The 15,516-nt window shown below is 39.4% G+C and overlaps 1 protein-coding gene across 1 annotated transcript in view; it reads left to right on the top strand.

Annotated features, from left to right (window-relative positions):
* The window catches only part of LOC145397492 (rab GTPase-activating protein 1-like), a 35,018-nt gene that overhangs the window by 12,942 nt on the left and 6,560 nt on the right, over positions 1-15,516 (top strand). Inside the window, exons 7-15 of the mRNA XM_080270550.1 lie at positions 1,271-1,378; positions 6,466-6,613; positions 7,651-7,775; positions 8,268-8,469; positions 9,161-9,240; positions 12,504-12,671; positions 13,100-13,288; positions 14,181-14,306; positions 14,802-14,987. Coding sequence (XP_080126676.1) covers positions 1,271-1,378; positions 6,466-6,613; positions 7,651-7,775; positions 8,268-8,469; positions 9,161-9,240; positions 12,504-12,671; positions 13,100-13,288; positions 14,181-14,306; positions 14,802-14,987 — 1,332 coding nt within the window. The remainder of the gene's footprint in view (positions 1-1,270; positions 1,379-6,465; positions 6,614-7,650; positions 7,776-8,267; positions 8,470-9,160; positions 9,241-12,503; positions 12,672-13,099; positions 13,289-14,180; positions 14,307-14,801; positions 14,988-15,516) is intronic.

Genomic DNA, 15,516 nt, shown 5'->3' with positions numbered 1-15,516 from the left:
GTGAAGGTTTGGATAGAAGGAAGGTTAATGGGTGGTAGTCGTACTAGCCACTGGTTTATCTGAAATATGATCCCAGTGAAATGGAGACAGAAGTTGCCCTTCACATGCAGTCCATCCTCCTCCTTTTGGGGGATTGGGAGGGTGTTGAGGGATGATTGTATAACCAGGCAGTGGAGTTGTATGATTATATTACTGCCACCACATAGGCATCCCTCTCCAGCAGTGGTGAAGGAAGTCAGAGGATCATATTCTGGTGGGGTTTCAAGGCTTCCAGGCACTTGTCTTTTATTTACTTATTTATTTATCTTTTTTACAGTATTTTCTTGCATGTATTTTTTGTAGAAATGTTGATACTATGCCATATTAAGAAGAAGTGCATCTCAGGCAAAAGTTTATTAATGTGTAATATACCAAAAAGATGTCAGAGGAAAAGATACTGGAAAGTGTCATAAACTTACAGTCACCTTAGAGAGTTTCTGCTAATTGTTAGAGAGTTCTGAGGAAGTCTGTATCAATGTTACTTATTCAGAAAATATATTTAGATATGCAGTAAGTCATGAGGGCAAGCAGATTTCTGGTGCTTAGTTATAAGACAATGGTCTAGTGATTATCGTAGAATAATTATAACCACTTCAGGAGCCACTATTTATAGGATAGAGTTTTGGTCTTCGAGGTAATGGTACCATTTTGTGTACCTACGTGAGGCCCACAATCATATCTTCCCCATTAACCCCCTCATTCTGGTGAATATATATTTTACACTATTCTTACCACCTCCAGATGGTTTTATTCACCTTAGGAGAGAGACAGTGATCTGGAGGGGATGCATGCTGTATAGCCTTCATATATCCTTTCATTAGTTGAGGTGCATCAAAGGCTGAAGAAAATTGCCTGGTGGTAGCAAGAATAATGTTAAGATGTCAGCATATTGAGGGGGTCAGAGAACATTATGACGTTTAGGTCCCATAGCTTGAGGTGTCATTTTGTCAACATGCCCCAGTGATGTAGTCAGAGGGGGTGTCCAGGGTAGCACTGACCGCCCCTGAAATATACCTGGATACTGTAGTGGCTGCCCAGAGTTTCTAGAGAGATACCTGCAGACCCTCCCCCCCTAGGAGTATCCATGGGCTACCTCATAATTAGCCTTGGCCTCCCCATTTATGAAATCCTAGGTATGCCTATAACCTACTCAGGGCCCATCTTCTCCATTAATTTTGTGTTTGCATTTTTTTTCTCTATCATTCCTCCCCCCACACATGCACCCTCCAAGAAAATGGGCCGGAATGAAAAGTGTCTAGAGGAGAGGGTGGTAACTCAGAATGGATGCAAACACGGCTTTTCAAACTCGTCTCACGTGTTCGGGGTGAGCGAGGTGCAGGTATGTGTTGCGCGCACTTGTGTCACACTGCTCTGGCTTTGCACACACATGCACACACCGCACTACCTCGAGGGCTTAGCGGCTTCCTAGCACACCTTTCCTACTATTATTGTTATAATTTTATGTATAGAGCACGTTAATGGTGTATCCTATATTGATGATGTTTATTCAGACTGTCAGTATGACTCTAGACATATTAAGGGCTGTATCGCTGTATCCTTAACCTCCTAAATTCTCTATGGTACACTGTTTTATTCATGCTGTTAACAGACAATTTTATTCTGCTTAAGCGAGACATCTTGTGCTTAAGGAGTTAGTAAAGGCTTAATCTAACCAGTGCATTTTGATGTCTTTTCCAAGCTGAGCAGAATTGTCAGTAGTTAGGAGAAGTAAAAGGCAGTGAAATACCAAAGTTCATTCACCTTCCCTCACTCTTCAGCTGGATTTGTCAGTGCTTGCATGGGATGTAGTGAACAAAGGTGCACATTATCAACCACAGATCAATGGTGATACACACCTCAGTCCACTACGTCACATTGAAACGTCTATGAACCCATTGATGGAATAAAGGCGGGAGATGCAGACTTTGGTATTTGGTTGTACCTCATCAGATTGAAGGGGTAGAGGGCTTAGCAGTATCACCAGCACATCTTCCCTACTCTTTTTTTTTTAATAGCACATTTACGTTGTCTTCATCCTGACTTTTTTTTTTTTTTTTTAATGATACATGTTATCTTGAATATCATTTATGCAAACCACATTGAGGGATATCTCTTCAACAGCCTTGTAGATCTTCCAGTTAACACCCTAGACTAATTTGTTTATCCACGTAGCATGTAAAAATGTCCACCTGTTATTATTATCACATTGGTCACTATCTTTCCTTATGCACATATTACATTAATATCTTATGCCTTACTGTATTTATTCTCCCCAGCTCCTTCCATACTGGTGTATTTATACATATAGCATATGAATATTCTCCTGTATCCTGTACTACTTTTCCTTGTCGTATTAGAGACCTTGCCTGTCCCAGTATATTTACGCATTGTAGGCGTCTGTCTTTTTTTCTTTTTTTTTAATGTAAACTGTGCCAGCATGGTATCCTCAGGGTCTTAGCAACCTCCCATGCATATTGTCCTTACCAGTGTATTTAAGTGTATAGCATGTCAGTGTTGCCATGGATACAGTATGCCTTAATGTTTACAAACTCCAGGATAGTCCATAGATAACCCTCCACTACTACTCATCTGGGCAGTTTCTCCTGTGTTTTGAGGACGGTTCAGTCCGTATTGTCATTGTTTGTCTTGCATCATTTACTCATTTTCCATCCCCACTGCCACACCCATGCCCACACCAGCAGACTGAGCCATCCCCACAACACATAAGATACCACCAGGTGAGTGTTTTATGGAGCGCCATTTATGAACCCACCTGTAGTTTAAAATCATATTAGTAGTCTTCCGAGCACCTTCCCTACTTTTTATTACAGTACAGTATTACTTCTTTTTTGTTTATCGTACGTTATGGTGCATTGGGACGCCCACCATCCACTCAGTGTAGTGCCATCTTCATGTGACTGCACTGAGTCGAACAGCCAGATGGTTTTTCCCGTACATCAAGAAACCGTTTACTACATTGGGTGGTAACCTTATATCCAAAGGGATGCCTAGTGGTCTTGTGGGTTAGGGAGCTACAAACGGATATGGCTTTTAAAGGTCTTAAGTTCTAGGAGTGTTTGAGGTTAATTGTTTACATGCTGGTGCTCAGGGAAGAGTAGCTGGTCATCCTTGTCACATGTATCTGGAGGGAGTATCCTTGCCCCAGGCCACGATGTTCCTGATGGCACAGTAATGGATTAGATGATGGATGGATAGAATATTCTCATTTAGTTCTCTTCTGTTCATTTACTTGTTTTAGTTGTTGCTATTTTTAAATTGTCACAACACCAGTGTCTCACAAAAAACTCTTTATTGTGTCCGGAATACATTTTGCATTGCATTCTGTTCATTCAGTACTCAGTGTCTAGCATCTGCAGTAAAGATTATGGCAGAAATGGCTCACACTTGCATTTAATACCTGTAATTCAGTCACTTTATCTTGGTGCAGATTTTTATTCTTGTGCAGCCTGTTTCCTGCAGATCAGTGACTTCATCATCATCATCATCATCATCATCATCTCAACCTCCTTTTCCACCTTAGGGCAGGGTGACAAAAACAAAGAATATTGTGGCCTTACTTTCACGCCATAGAACTTCAATGTGACCAGCACCATATTCTAGTGCTAATCTCTTGTTAAAGCTCAGCATGCAAGATGGAGAGATTGCAATTTTATGCCAAGTTAAAGTGAACAGAGCATAGTTCTTACTCACCTCACCGCAGAGTTAAATATGCTTTGATATTATTACTGGGTAGCACAATTAGTTGGGATTTTAGTTTTTTTTACAGCACCCAAGTAGTGGATGGACTTAGATATTTATTTTGGCTACTGTCAGATGATTATATCCACTAGGTGCAATCCCTGGGAAGTAAAAAATTATTATTAGAAAATGTAGTCCTTCAGGCTAGAACATAACTAACATTCAACACATTAACTTCAGCTTTTCTGATTTCACTTCCATTTTTCCTACCAAAAAGATTGTATTCCTATCTTTTGTGTGGGTAAATACAGTATAATGATTTTCTTTCCTTTAGATCATTCACTGTTTTAAAGAAAGGGAATACAGCTATCCTCTCTCTCAAAGAAATGTAATGAAAGTGGTGGATATCCCTGGACATTGCCAGCAGTCAGGGAGAGAGATGTGGAAAAATTATTGAGTTTAGGATATTATTTTCACACACTTTCTTAAGTTGTAGTTGGTCGTGAAGTAATCTAATATATTCGTCATGCTGAAAGCTAAATGCACTGCACATAGGTTCCTTTTCCTTAGAGACACCTGGAGACTTTTTTATTATGTAACTGGATTGGAGTGCAGAGAAATAAATTTTAAAAAGATGTACCCATGCTGAACGGATTGAATGTTTTGGATTAAAGGAATCTAACTTTGGTCTCCTACTAGTACTCATCACAAAGGGTACTGTAGCACAGGACATTTCCTGAAGCTTACAGAATGCCTGAACTCAGTTGGATTCATTGCTAGCCAAGGCCAAATTCATGGTTCTTGCACATGAATTGACTCAGCCTCCAGCCTACCATGAACATTCATTCCACGTCTGGCTGTGGTATGGTACTCATTATTCTTTCTTGAGTTTTTATATTTACCTATGATTTTTTAGGAATATACGGGTCAGGTTCTTAGGGTGTTGGTAACAACTGGGATATGCACAGGCATTGTTTGCAGGCTTTCCCTCTTCAGCTTCAGTTCTCCACACTTTTATGTTGAGTGTTACATGATCTGCCTAAATACTGTAGACATAAGAGTATGAGGGACAGGGGAAAAAAAGTCAAGGAGATAATATACATTTCTGGTAAAATTTAATATATGGGTATCCAGACAGCTGTATGAACCTCTCACTTAAAGTTGGAGAACTGAGGAGGTTCCTTTGAGTTGTACAGATTGACAGAACTCCAGGCAGGACCCCCTAAGCCAGTGTTGTAACTCATTTATTTATTTATTTATTTATTTATTTTTTTTCTAATGAGGAACTTGCTTCACCATCTGCTTTGGCATCCATTTTGTAAGTGCTAATTGACCCACATGGAGTAAAAAGACTGATTTGCCCCGCTAAATACTCAGTTTTACTTCATTTGCAGAAAATGACAGATGACCCCACTAGGTGTTCCACATAAGTCATCTCAGACACTCTTCCTCCCTACAGTTTACCTTTTAAGTACATGTGATCATGCTAATAAATAACCTATTATTATTTTTTTTCAGTTATTGTTTTTTATATCCAGGTAAATTTCATTCACCAAAGTACAGACTTTGTGAGCCAGAGTGGATAGACTTAGCCTCCATCACCCCCTTTACTCCAAGATATCTCCACAGAGCTGAGTAAAATCATCTGTAAATAACAAAAATAAAATAGAAACTGTACAACTGAATTGAAGGAATTGAAGAATAATTGATCATAATATGGTGAAGGCTGTACCAGACTGTGCTTACAAAACTGATGGCAGGTATTTTAGAAACTGTAGGGAGAGTTTCAAAACATGGATGTGTTAATACAGTGGAGTTGCATCACCTCTCTCCTTGACTGCTGGTTGTGTTGTGACAGTTCCCTCTCTCACTGCACCTGTGTGTGGTGATGAGAGAGGAAGGTTGCATCCTATTTTCCAAGGTTTTGAAAAGTATCTTGTAGAGGAATACTTGTGTTCTGCCTATGTTGAAACCTGTACTGTATGTATTTCACCCACTGATACCGACACACATAAAGAAGTGATGATATTGATGTAGGGAAGTACAGTTTTCTAAGGAGAGCAGTTGACTCTTGAAACCAACTGCCATATGAAATTGGATGTCAAAAGGCTTGATAAAATAGTAATTGAAGATGGGACACTACCAGTCAAACCAAGTGCCCCTAAGGTACATGTAGGTAAGAACAATTAAATAAAACTGTACATTCATCCTTATTCCCCACACATGTATTGCTCCCACATTTCACCTTGAGACTCCTTTATGTCTGTGTTAATTCAGCATCTCATATTAATACTGTATCTCTAACTCTTCATTCGTTCCTCTTCTTCCGCTTGCCTATCTGACAGTTTAATTTTCTCATACCCCAGTCTCTTCTTTTTCAGACCTCTTCTTTCCACAATTGTTCTCTTACTTAATCTTACCAAACCCAAACTAACCTAACCTTTACTACCCGACCACACCTGGCTGGGCATGATCCAGTCTGACCCAGCTTACCTCAGCCCAACTTAACCTAACAATGTAATCAAGCCAAGCCAAACCATGCCCAATTTAAGCCAGAACTTCCCAGCCCAGTACAGACTGAACTAACATTATTTAACCCAGTGCAACCTAACCTAACTATGCCTAACTTAACCCCTATCATCCTAGTGCAATCCAAACTAAACTAACATAATTTAACCTAATGTAACCTAACCTAATGTAATGTAACATAACCCGGCCATGCCCCAGGTGTCCATGGGCAGCAGTGGTCAGGACAAGCGCAGTTATGTGATCTCCGGGCACTGGGACCCGCGTGACAGTGCCTTTGTCACTCTCAACCAGGAGACGCCACGTGACCGTAAAGTCTTCATGACTGTCGCCATTGATCTCGTCATCAGTGAGTTGTGGCTCTATTCTTAACCCCATCATTGTGAAAGGTTCCCTCAGTCCTTAATAGAATCATTCAGCAGAATAATAAATGGTGTACATAAGTGGATTGAAGGAGTTCTAGTCCATTCATATAGAGGAGTCGCTCTTTAGATTAGTGAAGCTGTTTGGCATTAGCCAGAATAAATTCAAGTTTCTGGTACAATATGCCCCTTAGCTGAATGAGTCAGACCCTTCTTTATGATGTCGTATGAGCTTCTTTTGCCAGTCAGTTTGATTTAGCTTAGAGTCGTGTCCCTTAGGATGTGATGACAGCTACACAAAGCATGTGATCGGCAAGATGAAACAGAACAGGCTTAGTGATGCTGCTCTGAGTCTGAGCCTTGGACTGCATCCTGTGTCATCCTCTTGTCAGTCACGTGTTATGCCTGAGTGTAAGTTTGCTCCCTTAGTAGAGGATTTAGAAACAGTCATATTTAACCCTTTTCCTTTCAGTATATTCCTGCTACTACCAGAAAATGTTGAATTTAAGAGAAACTTCCTATAATAAAGGGGAAAAAATTGAGTTTATGATGGGGAAGGTTAGCTCCTCTTACTGAAAGCCTTATAGATATTCACAATGGATAAAGGTTGTGTGGTCTGTGTGCCTTATTTGATGAATGTGCTTAGTAATGTGGCTTGCAGGCCAACAAATACAATAAATCCTTGCCTTGAATGTTAACAAATACAGTAAATCCTTGCCATGAAGGTTAATAATTTCAGCAAATTCCTGCTTTTTTTGTCATTTTTTGTAATAGAGTCAACAGTAAATTATAAGGGATGTCTGCTAAAAATCTCTTGCAATCTGTAAGGCCAACTTTGCAATTTTCTCGAATGTATAGATCCTGTTGTGTGAAGAAAGGTGAAATATCCCTGACATAATATGGATCTACAATACTATGATGTAATATGCTGGCGAAATATCATTAAGCCCTTTAAACCCAATGATTTCTTGTATATATAAACTATGGATAATCTCAGTATAAATTTTTACTGTTGTCATTTCAGGAGGTATCCAGGAACCAGTACGCTTTGTGATAGAGACCAAAGTGCGAGTGTACCCACAAAATGAACGCTTCTGGTATTTCAGCAAGAAGCCACTCATCCACCTCTTCTCACTCAAGCTTAAGCCGGTAGGTTGGATTTGTTCATTTATTGTAGACAGTAAATGCTTGGTTGCCATTTTCCCTAGGAGGTACTGCAGCTAGTTTGTTTTTATGTGATGGAACTGGGCCACTTTCACAACTTGAATACTAAGTCATGGTTGCATGAACTTTGATGAGGTTAATACTCTCATCTTAAATGTCAGGACCAACTTGCCAAGTCCCGGGCTTCTATGCTCCTCATGGGGTGGCATAGGATTGGATGATGGATGGATGGATGGGTTAATTATGAGGTAGCAGTGAGTCCCATTGACTGCTGATCAAATTTATCTTCCAATCAGAGTACACTTGGCCTTCACCTGAGATGCAAGGGGTAGGGATCTTTGTCGCATGAAAGCAAACTGACCATGCCATATTACCACCAACTACCAGTACTACTACTGCTACTACTACTACTACTTCTACTACTGCTACTGCTGCTGCTGCCACAGATGCACTATGATAAATGCACTTTCTTTACAGGTGGAACAGTCACCCCAAGGAGAGCAACAGTACGTAGTGACGGCGGTGGACAACATTGGTGAGGTGGAGCGGTATAGGCCCTCCCCCATGTCACTCTCCCTCAACCTCTCCTCCCTCACCTCATCCACTCTCTCCTCCCTCTCCACTGGCCGCTCTCCTTCCATCGCCTCCATTGAGACACCTGGTGGGGATGAAGACTCAGGTGGGTTGGGGTGGGCTCTTTCCCCAGGTACAGACAACTCAACCCGTTTAGTATGTTGACACCATATTTACTTTATGTGGGACACTTTTGGACAATTTGGTTCAGCTCTGGAGAGATTGTTCAACTGAAGGGGTTAGATTTTGCATTCTTTAACCCCTTTATTATTAGTGTGTTCTTCTTAGCTGGATAAAATTATCTGAAGGTAACAGGGATGAAAATTAAACGTTAGTTATTGTTGTGAAGTGGTTAACTGAAATGACCGGTTCTGTCAGCTTATAAAATTCAGCCTGGATAAATCATATGACTTTTGTAGCTTCTGTGCAATAATTCTATGTGCATTATCAAAACTGCTGTACAGTAACATTCCTGGACCAACCATTATTCAGATACTATGGCAAATAGTTTATGGTATAAAGTCTTATTATATGGGAACATTATTGCAAAAAATAATTGATAATTTGTTCCTTAAGATACTCAGTAGAATTGGTACATTCATGTAATATAATTAGAAAAATTAAGAACTTTCCAGGTAAACTATGTGAATTGAGTGTTTGGCTGTAGATAGGTACTTATTTGAGGTAGTCAGGAAGTGATGGTGATGATGATGATGATGATGATGATGATGATGATGATGATTACACAGTAGAAGTGAGTCTGGAAATGTATCTGAGCTTGAACTTTATCCATGAAGATGATGATGAGCCACTGCTGAGTGGGTCTGGGGAAGTATCCAAGGACTGTCCTCAGGGGGAGCTGGACCTATGGCGACAGGTGAGGCACTGGCAGACACGAACTTTCATGGAGTCCTGTACTGTATTGATTGTTTATGTGTATTTGTTATCATTTGTTATTTTTGTCAGAAGGTTAATCAGGAGACTGATTTTTTGGTTCGTGTGAAGATGTACAGTTAACAAAACATATTACTGTAATGTATTTTCATTATGCTTTATAGTATTCTCTGTTGACAGACATAAGACAAGAAATACTGAAGCACTTTGCTGCCTGTTTTGTTTCAGTAGCCGTTTTGTAAATGATAATCACTTGTCACTCATTAAAGTATTAGACTAAAATAATATTCATCAACTTGATTTTTTAATTATGCATGATTATTACACATAAGAGAAACACACAGAGAAGCTATCCAGAAATACAGCTTCATCATACTCATGGATAGTATTATAATTCTTTGGTTGACTGTTTGGTAGAGAGACTTAAGTTGTTTTTTATGATCACAGTGCACCAGTTGGTGTTAACAGTTTCTCAGTTTAGAAGTAGTTTAATGAAAAAATTCCTCGGTACTGTATCACACATCTATATAGCAACATACAGAGTAGTTAGCATTTTCCATTAAACTTTCATTCTTTGTTTATATTAATTTTTCTAAGCTGACGTGGCAGTTGAGAAAGCACCCACATACTGAAATTGTATTTATTATGAGAATACAAGTTTTCGTAAAATTTTTTATCCTAATTATAATGGTAGCTACTGTATTTCTTTTGGATCATGTTTAAGCAGTGAAACCAATACACTCTTTGTGAAACTAATTTATCAATGCCCTTTTTTTTTTTTGCATGAAAGCTGTTGCAAGAGGAAAAAGTAAGTCTCGGGTGATTGTATTGATATTTTTACCTTTTCTCTTTATATGAGCATTATTAACACATGTTGATATGACATTCTCTGACTGAGGTCGGAAAATATAGGATTTTTGTGCCTGTGTTGAAGAATGTCACAGGAATGTTATGGATATATTAAATTTGAGAGCATGAAAGGAAGGCAAGCCCCAATTTTTTACATCGTAATGTAAAAGAACTGTGGCTTATTCGGTTAGCTGCTGATTGGAATGTTTATGATGAAACGTAGTCAGACTGTTTCCTAACGTCACAGGTGTTCTAATATTGATGGGCATAAATCAGGGGCTTACCTTCCCTTCTCTTATTTAGTTTTACAGATACTGCCCTTAGTCGTTTGCTTTTCCAGCTAACTGTCTTATACTGCATTTGACATCAGTAAAGAAAGGGTAGTTCTTAAAACATGGACTCACTCAGACCTAAGTTTAGCACTGAAAGATAGCTTATTCAGCACAAATAATTCAGATACATTTGTTCGGTTAGAAATACTGTACGTAAGTTATTCTGACTGGATCTGACTCCATATTCTTAAATGCATGCAGTATGCCAATAATTATATTTAGTTCAGGAGAGACACCTCAGACTAGATGGACTAAATATCATCATCCAGTCTCCTTGTGCCAATACACATGGACACAGGGGCCCACAGCTAGGATAGCTAGAACTGAAAGAAGTCATCATAGTGAAGGAGCAGTTTCAAGTGTGAAAGTAGTCTTTACACTGTGTGGATGTAGTAGTAGAAAAAATTATATCTTCATACAGTTCAGACTATTTCATTCTGAAATTGTTATGTTTTCATATGGATATTTTCATTTTGCTTATTGGTTGTGAGAGATATGAACCAGCATGAAATCTCCACGGTATTTTTCATGGGTTTCATAAATGCTTGCCATCTCTGTTGTTTTGGTGTTTGGCTGCAGTGAGATGAAAAGAGTACCAGTGTATTTGTGGAATTGAACAGATTGCACTACACTGTTACACTACACTAACACATTTTTTGTGGTTAAGGAACAAGTCATACAGAAATATTTTAATGTATAATGTTATATGGTGCTGTTTATATAGGTTTTGCTGAAATGCCAAACAAGCAGTTCTGTTTAAGGACCAGATCTGATAATACTGTTGATCTTTAAATTTTTCTGGAACTCTTTAATGGGCTGAAGTAAGTAGATAAGTTTCTTCTTTCCATTTTCCATTCATTCTGTGTATGCAATGCAACATACCATTTGGGTTCACAGACGTGATTAAAAACTACATTGCCCCCTCCCATGAATATCTGTCATCTTTTTTTCAGACACTTTTCTCAACCTGTACTGCTTCCTTTCCAACATGCAGGCCTCCCATCGTCTGCCTTCACCTGCCTCACAACCCCACATTTCACACCTTCAGTTCTCTGAGATTTTTTATATACAGTATTCTGTGATGGCGTATTTGCATTACACTGGTCACATTGGAACTTCACAGTCCAGTTGTTCTTTATCTTAGCTCTTACTTTTACTTGGATGCAACTCCTTTGGCATGTCATTACATCATCATCTTGTTGTGTATCTGTTGTTTGTTGTGTGATGGCTTGTGCAGAGCCAGTGACTTTGTACACATTTCTTGTAAAATTTTTATGCCTTCCTACTTAAATAGCTTCTCACATGTCTGTATCATCTTCATATTGCATGAAAACAAAAAATACTATAATTTTATATGAAAGTACACTACAGAATTTTCAAGACAGTGTAATCATATGACATCGTGAGTAAAGGATTCTTTGTGTGTGTGTGTACATTTATTTTTTTTGACTGGATTCTCTTTTAGCGGAGTGAGTTTGAAGTGGTTTGAGATTTGACATCAAAGATTTTAACCATTAAAGTTGGGGGTATTTTTCAGTGTTCTGTGTTTTCCCACCAAAAATTTAAATGTTTTAGTATAGGCTGAAAAAAAAATTTGCTGTTGTACAGTATATTATAGGTAAGTGTAACAGCATCCATAATATACTTGGCATTGAATTGGTTGCTCCCTTCATTGGTGTAGGACACCAAGGTTAGGCTACTGTAATCAGTGCAGTGTGTCCAGGTGTTGCAAACCTAATGAACCTTGAATTTAACTTATTTTTTTGTTCAGTTTTCTTTGGAAAGGACAAGTTATTGCAGACTCTCATCTGTAGGTCCTTCTTTTCTGTGTAAAAACAAGATCATTTATAGTTATGAAAGCAGCTTGTGCCTTGGTAACATTTTTTTATTGTCAATGAATTAGTAAAAAAATATATATATATATTGTCATGTTGATATTAGAATTTATTGGAAAGTGAATTTTTGGCGGGTAAGTCAGACATCATTTAATACTTGAGTTAAGGTGTAGTGATGTTGTGCCTAAACATGTGTCAGGTGAATGGTCTTTGTGTGTGTTGTGTTGCAGGTGCTGCCGAAGCTGCAGTCGGGAGAGTCACAACAGTTGCCAAAGGGTGTGGCAGGTCTGGTGCGGCGAGGCGTGCCTGAGGCACTGAGGGGGGAGGTGTGGCTCCTGCTGGCAGGATGCTCAGATGCCTCAGAGATGATGGAAACATACAGAGTCCTCATCACAAAGGTCAGTGCAGGGGAAGATTGTAGGTTGGAAGTGGCTGGAGGTAGTTGTTACAAAAGGTTCTACATGATTTTTGTTAAGGCAACCCTAGATGATCTGTAGTTTGAAGAGCAGTACCCAGGCTTGTGAGTCAGCACTGGTACTTTGCACATTCCTTTTGCCCATCATATATTTGTACATGTTTAGGACAGGCTGTGTATTACCATATCTTTTTCAGAGGTAATTGTAATTTATTGTGGTCCTACAAAAAATAAAGTATTGCCTTTTAGGTTATTACTTCCACAAGTTGCAATGTAATATACACCTTAGTTGTTGTGTGTGATTCAGCTCTGAAGGATTGGATACCTCTGATCGACAGCGCTGAATTCTGTGCAGTAACAGTAATAAGTATTCTTCCCACTAGTACCTTCCTCCCCCACCCTCTCCAATAGGACTGCCCAAGCGAACAAGTAATCTTACGTGACATCAACCGTACCTTCCCTGCCCACGACTACTTCAAGGAGGTGGGGGGTGTTGGGCAGGATGCACTCTTCAAGATCAGCAAGGCATATGCTGTTTATGATGAGGAGGTTGGGTACTGCCAGGGACTCTCATTCTTGGCAGCTGCATTACTCCTTCATGTGAGTACTGAGCTCCGAAAGATGTGACCCTTTTGATTCATAGCCACCCTTTTAATTTTACAGTTGATGCGTTGACTTTTATTTGCTAGGTATTGTGAAGCTCATACATAAAGAAAAATAGCTGTAAAATAAGAGCAGATAGTGGACTGCAGTGCTCATGCAAAAGTACCCTCCAGGATTTGTGTGGTGAAATGGATACATGTGAATTTGAAGGGGGAGTAGGTAGTGTGTAGACCAAGAAAAATATAGATGGATATGATGACTGAGTGCATTAGAAAGTGAGGTATGGTATGTAAGATGATGAATCTAGGGAACTGACAGGGGATTAGGTTTGTTGGATGAGTTATGTACAGTCCCCATTATTATTATTATCCTGTACACCAGGAACCTATTTACTATGCTGGGTAGTAACCATATAGTCAGATTTTGGCACCTGGTAGTTTAGTGAGTAATTATGGTGCTCCAGTCGGATTGAACCGGTGAAGGTTTATGTCCAAGGCGTGGTTGGGGTTTATTGCTCACGTAATGCCACTCAGGGATGGGTGAGGCTGGTAACTCTCATCTTAAATGTCAGGACCAACTTGCCTAGCCCCGGGCTCTTACGCTCCTCATGGGGCAATATAGGATTGGATGATGAATGAATGAATTATTATTATTGATATAGTTGATGAGGCTAGGGAACTGACAAGGGATTAGGTTGCTTGGATGTATTATGTACTGTAATAGTATTAGTATTGGCATTAGTTATTATTTGACTTTTTATGAATGAAGGACACCTGTAATCTGGTGTATGGATTTTTTTTCTTTAATATGTTTTTCTTTCCTCTTCCCCCCAAAAAAAAAATTATATATATATATATATATACATACACATTATTACCTCCCCCAATAGATGCCCGAGGAGCAGACATTTTGCGTGCTGGTAAAGATGATGTTTGATTACGGACTTCGAGACCTCTTCAGGGATGGCTTTGAAATACTCCACATGCGCTTCTATCAGCTGGGAAAGCTGATTGAGGTGAGTAGAAGGGAGAGTGAAGAAGATAGGATATGATGATGATGATGATGATGATGATGATGATGATGATGGTTTTAATATGGTTTGAGGATAAGTGGAAGCACTCATCATCCACTCACTTAATGGAGTGCTGCGTTCAGGTGACCCTACACTTAGTGACATAACAAATAATTTCCTGGAATGCAGGAAAACATTTACTATGCTGGGTGGTAACAGTATAACCAAATTCATGGAGATAAAGTGAGTTAAAGCTCTTCAACAGGACTTGATGTTGTTTAAGCTGTTTGTTGGGGGGAGGGGGGTCCAACACATCCTCTTCCTCTTTTGCTTACCACTACAGGAACAGATCCAAGAACTGTCACAACATTTCCAGGAGTAGCAAATCATTATCCATATGTTTTTACTGGCTTTTTTTTGGGGGGAGGGAGGGGGGCATTAAGTATAAATCAGCACTGGACAAGGTTTAACACATCTCTCATTATTTTACCGCTCCAGGAACACATCCCAGAGCTGTCACAACACTTTCAAGAGCAGGGAGTTGAAATCCACATGTTTGCATCGCAGTGGTTCCTGACGTTATACACAGCCAAGTTCCCACTCTTTATGGTCTTCCACTACCTCGACCTCTTCCTCCTCACCGGTCTGGAGTCTGTCTTTCAAGTGGCACTCGCTTTGCTACAGGTGGGTTTTAGGGTCAGATGCTGTGTTTGGGTGAGTGTGGTCCTCTCCCCTTCTCTCCTTCCACCCAGCTCGTATACTTTCTCTTAGACTTAACTCACATACTCTCTGTAAGTGTTAACTCATATACTGTACTCTTAGTTTGTCTCTCACTCTCCATTTGCTCTGTATGGCAAAACTGGCTCAGGGTACTCTTCCATCTGAATTCCTCATTTGTCTGTCACTCTACTTAACTTGACATGCTCCTCTTAGATAACTATATCCACACTTCTGTCACTCTTTACATGCAATTTATTTCTATTTCTCTCACTCTTTGCATTCTACTCAATTCCACTTCTCTCAATCTGTACATGCTACTCATTTCTGTTTCTCTCACTCATTACATGCTACTCATTTTTATTTCTCTCACTCTTTACGTACATCTCATTTCCACCTCTCTCGCTCTTTACTTGAGGCCTATGGGAGTTCAAGCATCATTTTCATTGTTAATATAAGAATCACAGTATTGTCATGCAACAATGTCTTCCATACT

This window comes from Coenobita brevimanus, chromosome 41, assembly GCF_032717465.1.
Source record: "Coenobita brevimanus isolate Jiangsu-jjx chromosome 41, ASM3271746v2, whole genome shotgun sequence".
Lineage (NCBI taxonomy): Eukaryota > Metazoa > Arthropoda > Malacostraca > Decapoda > Coenobitidae > Coenobita > Coenobita brevimanus.
This window is presented reverse-complemented; position numbering and strand designations above follow the sequence as displayed.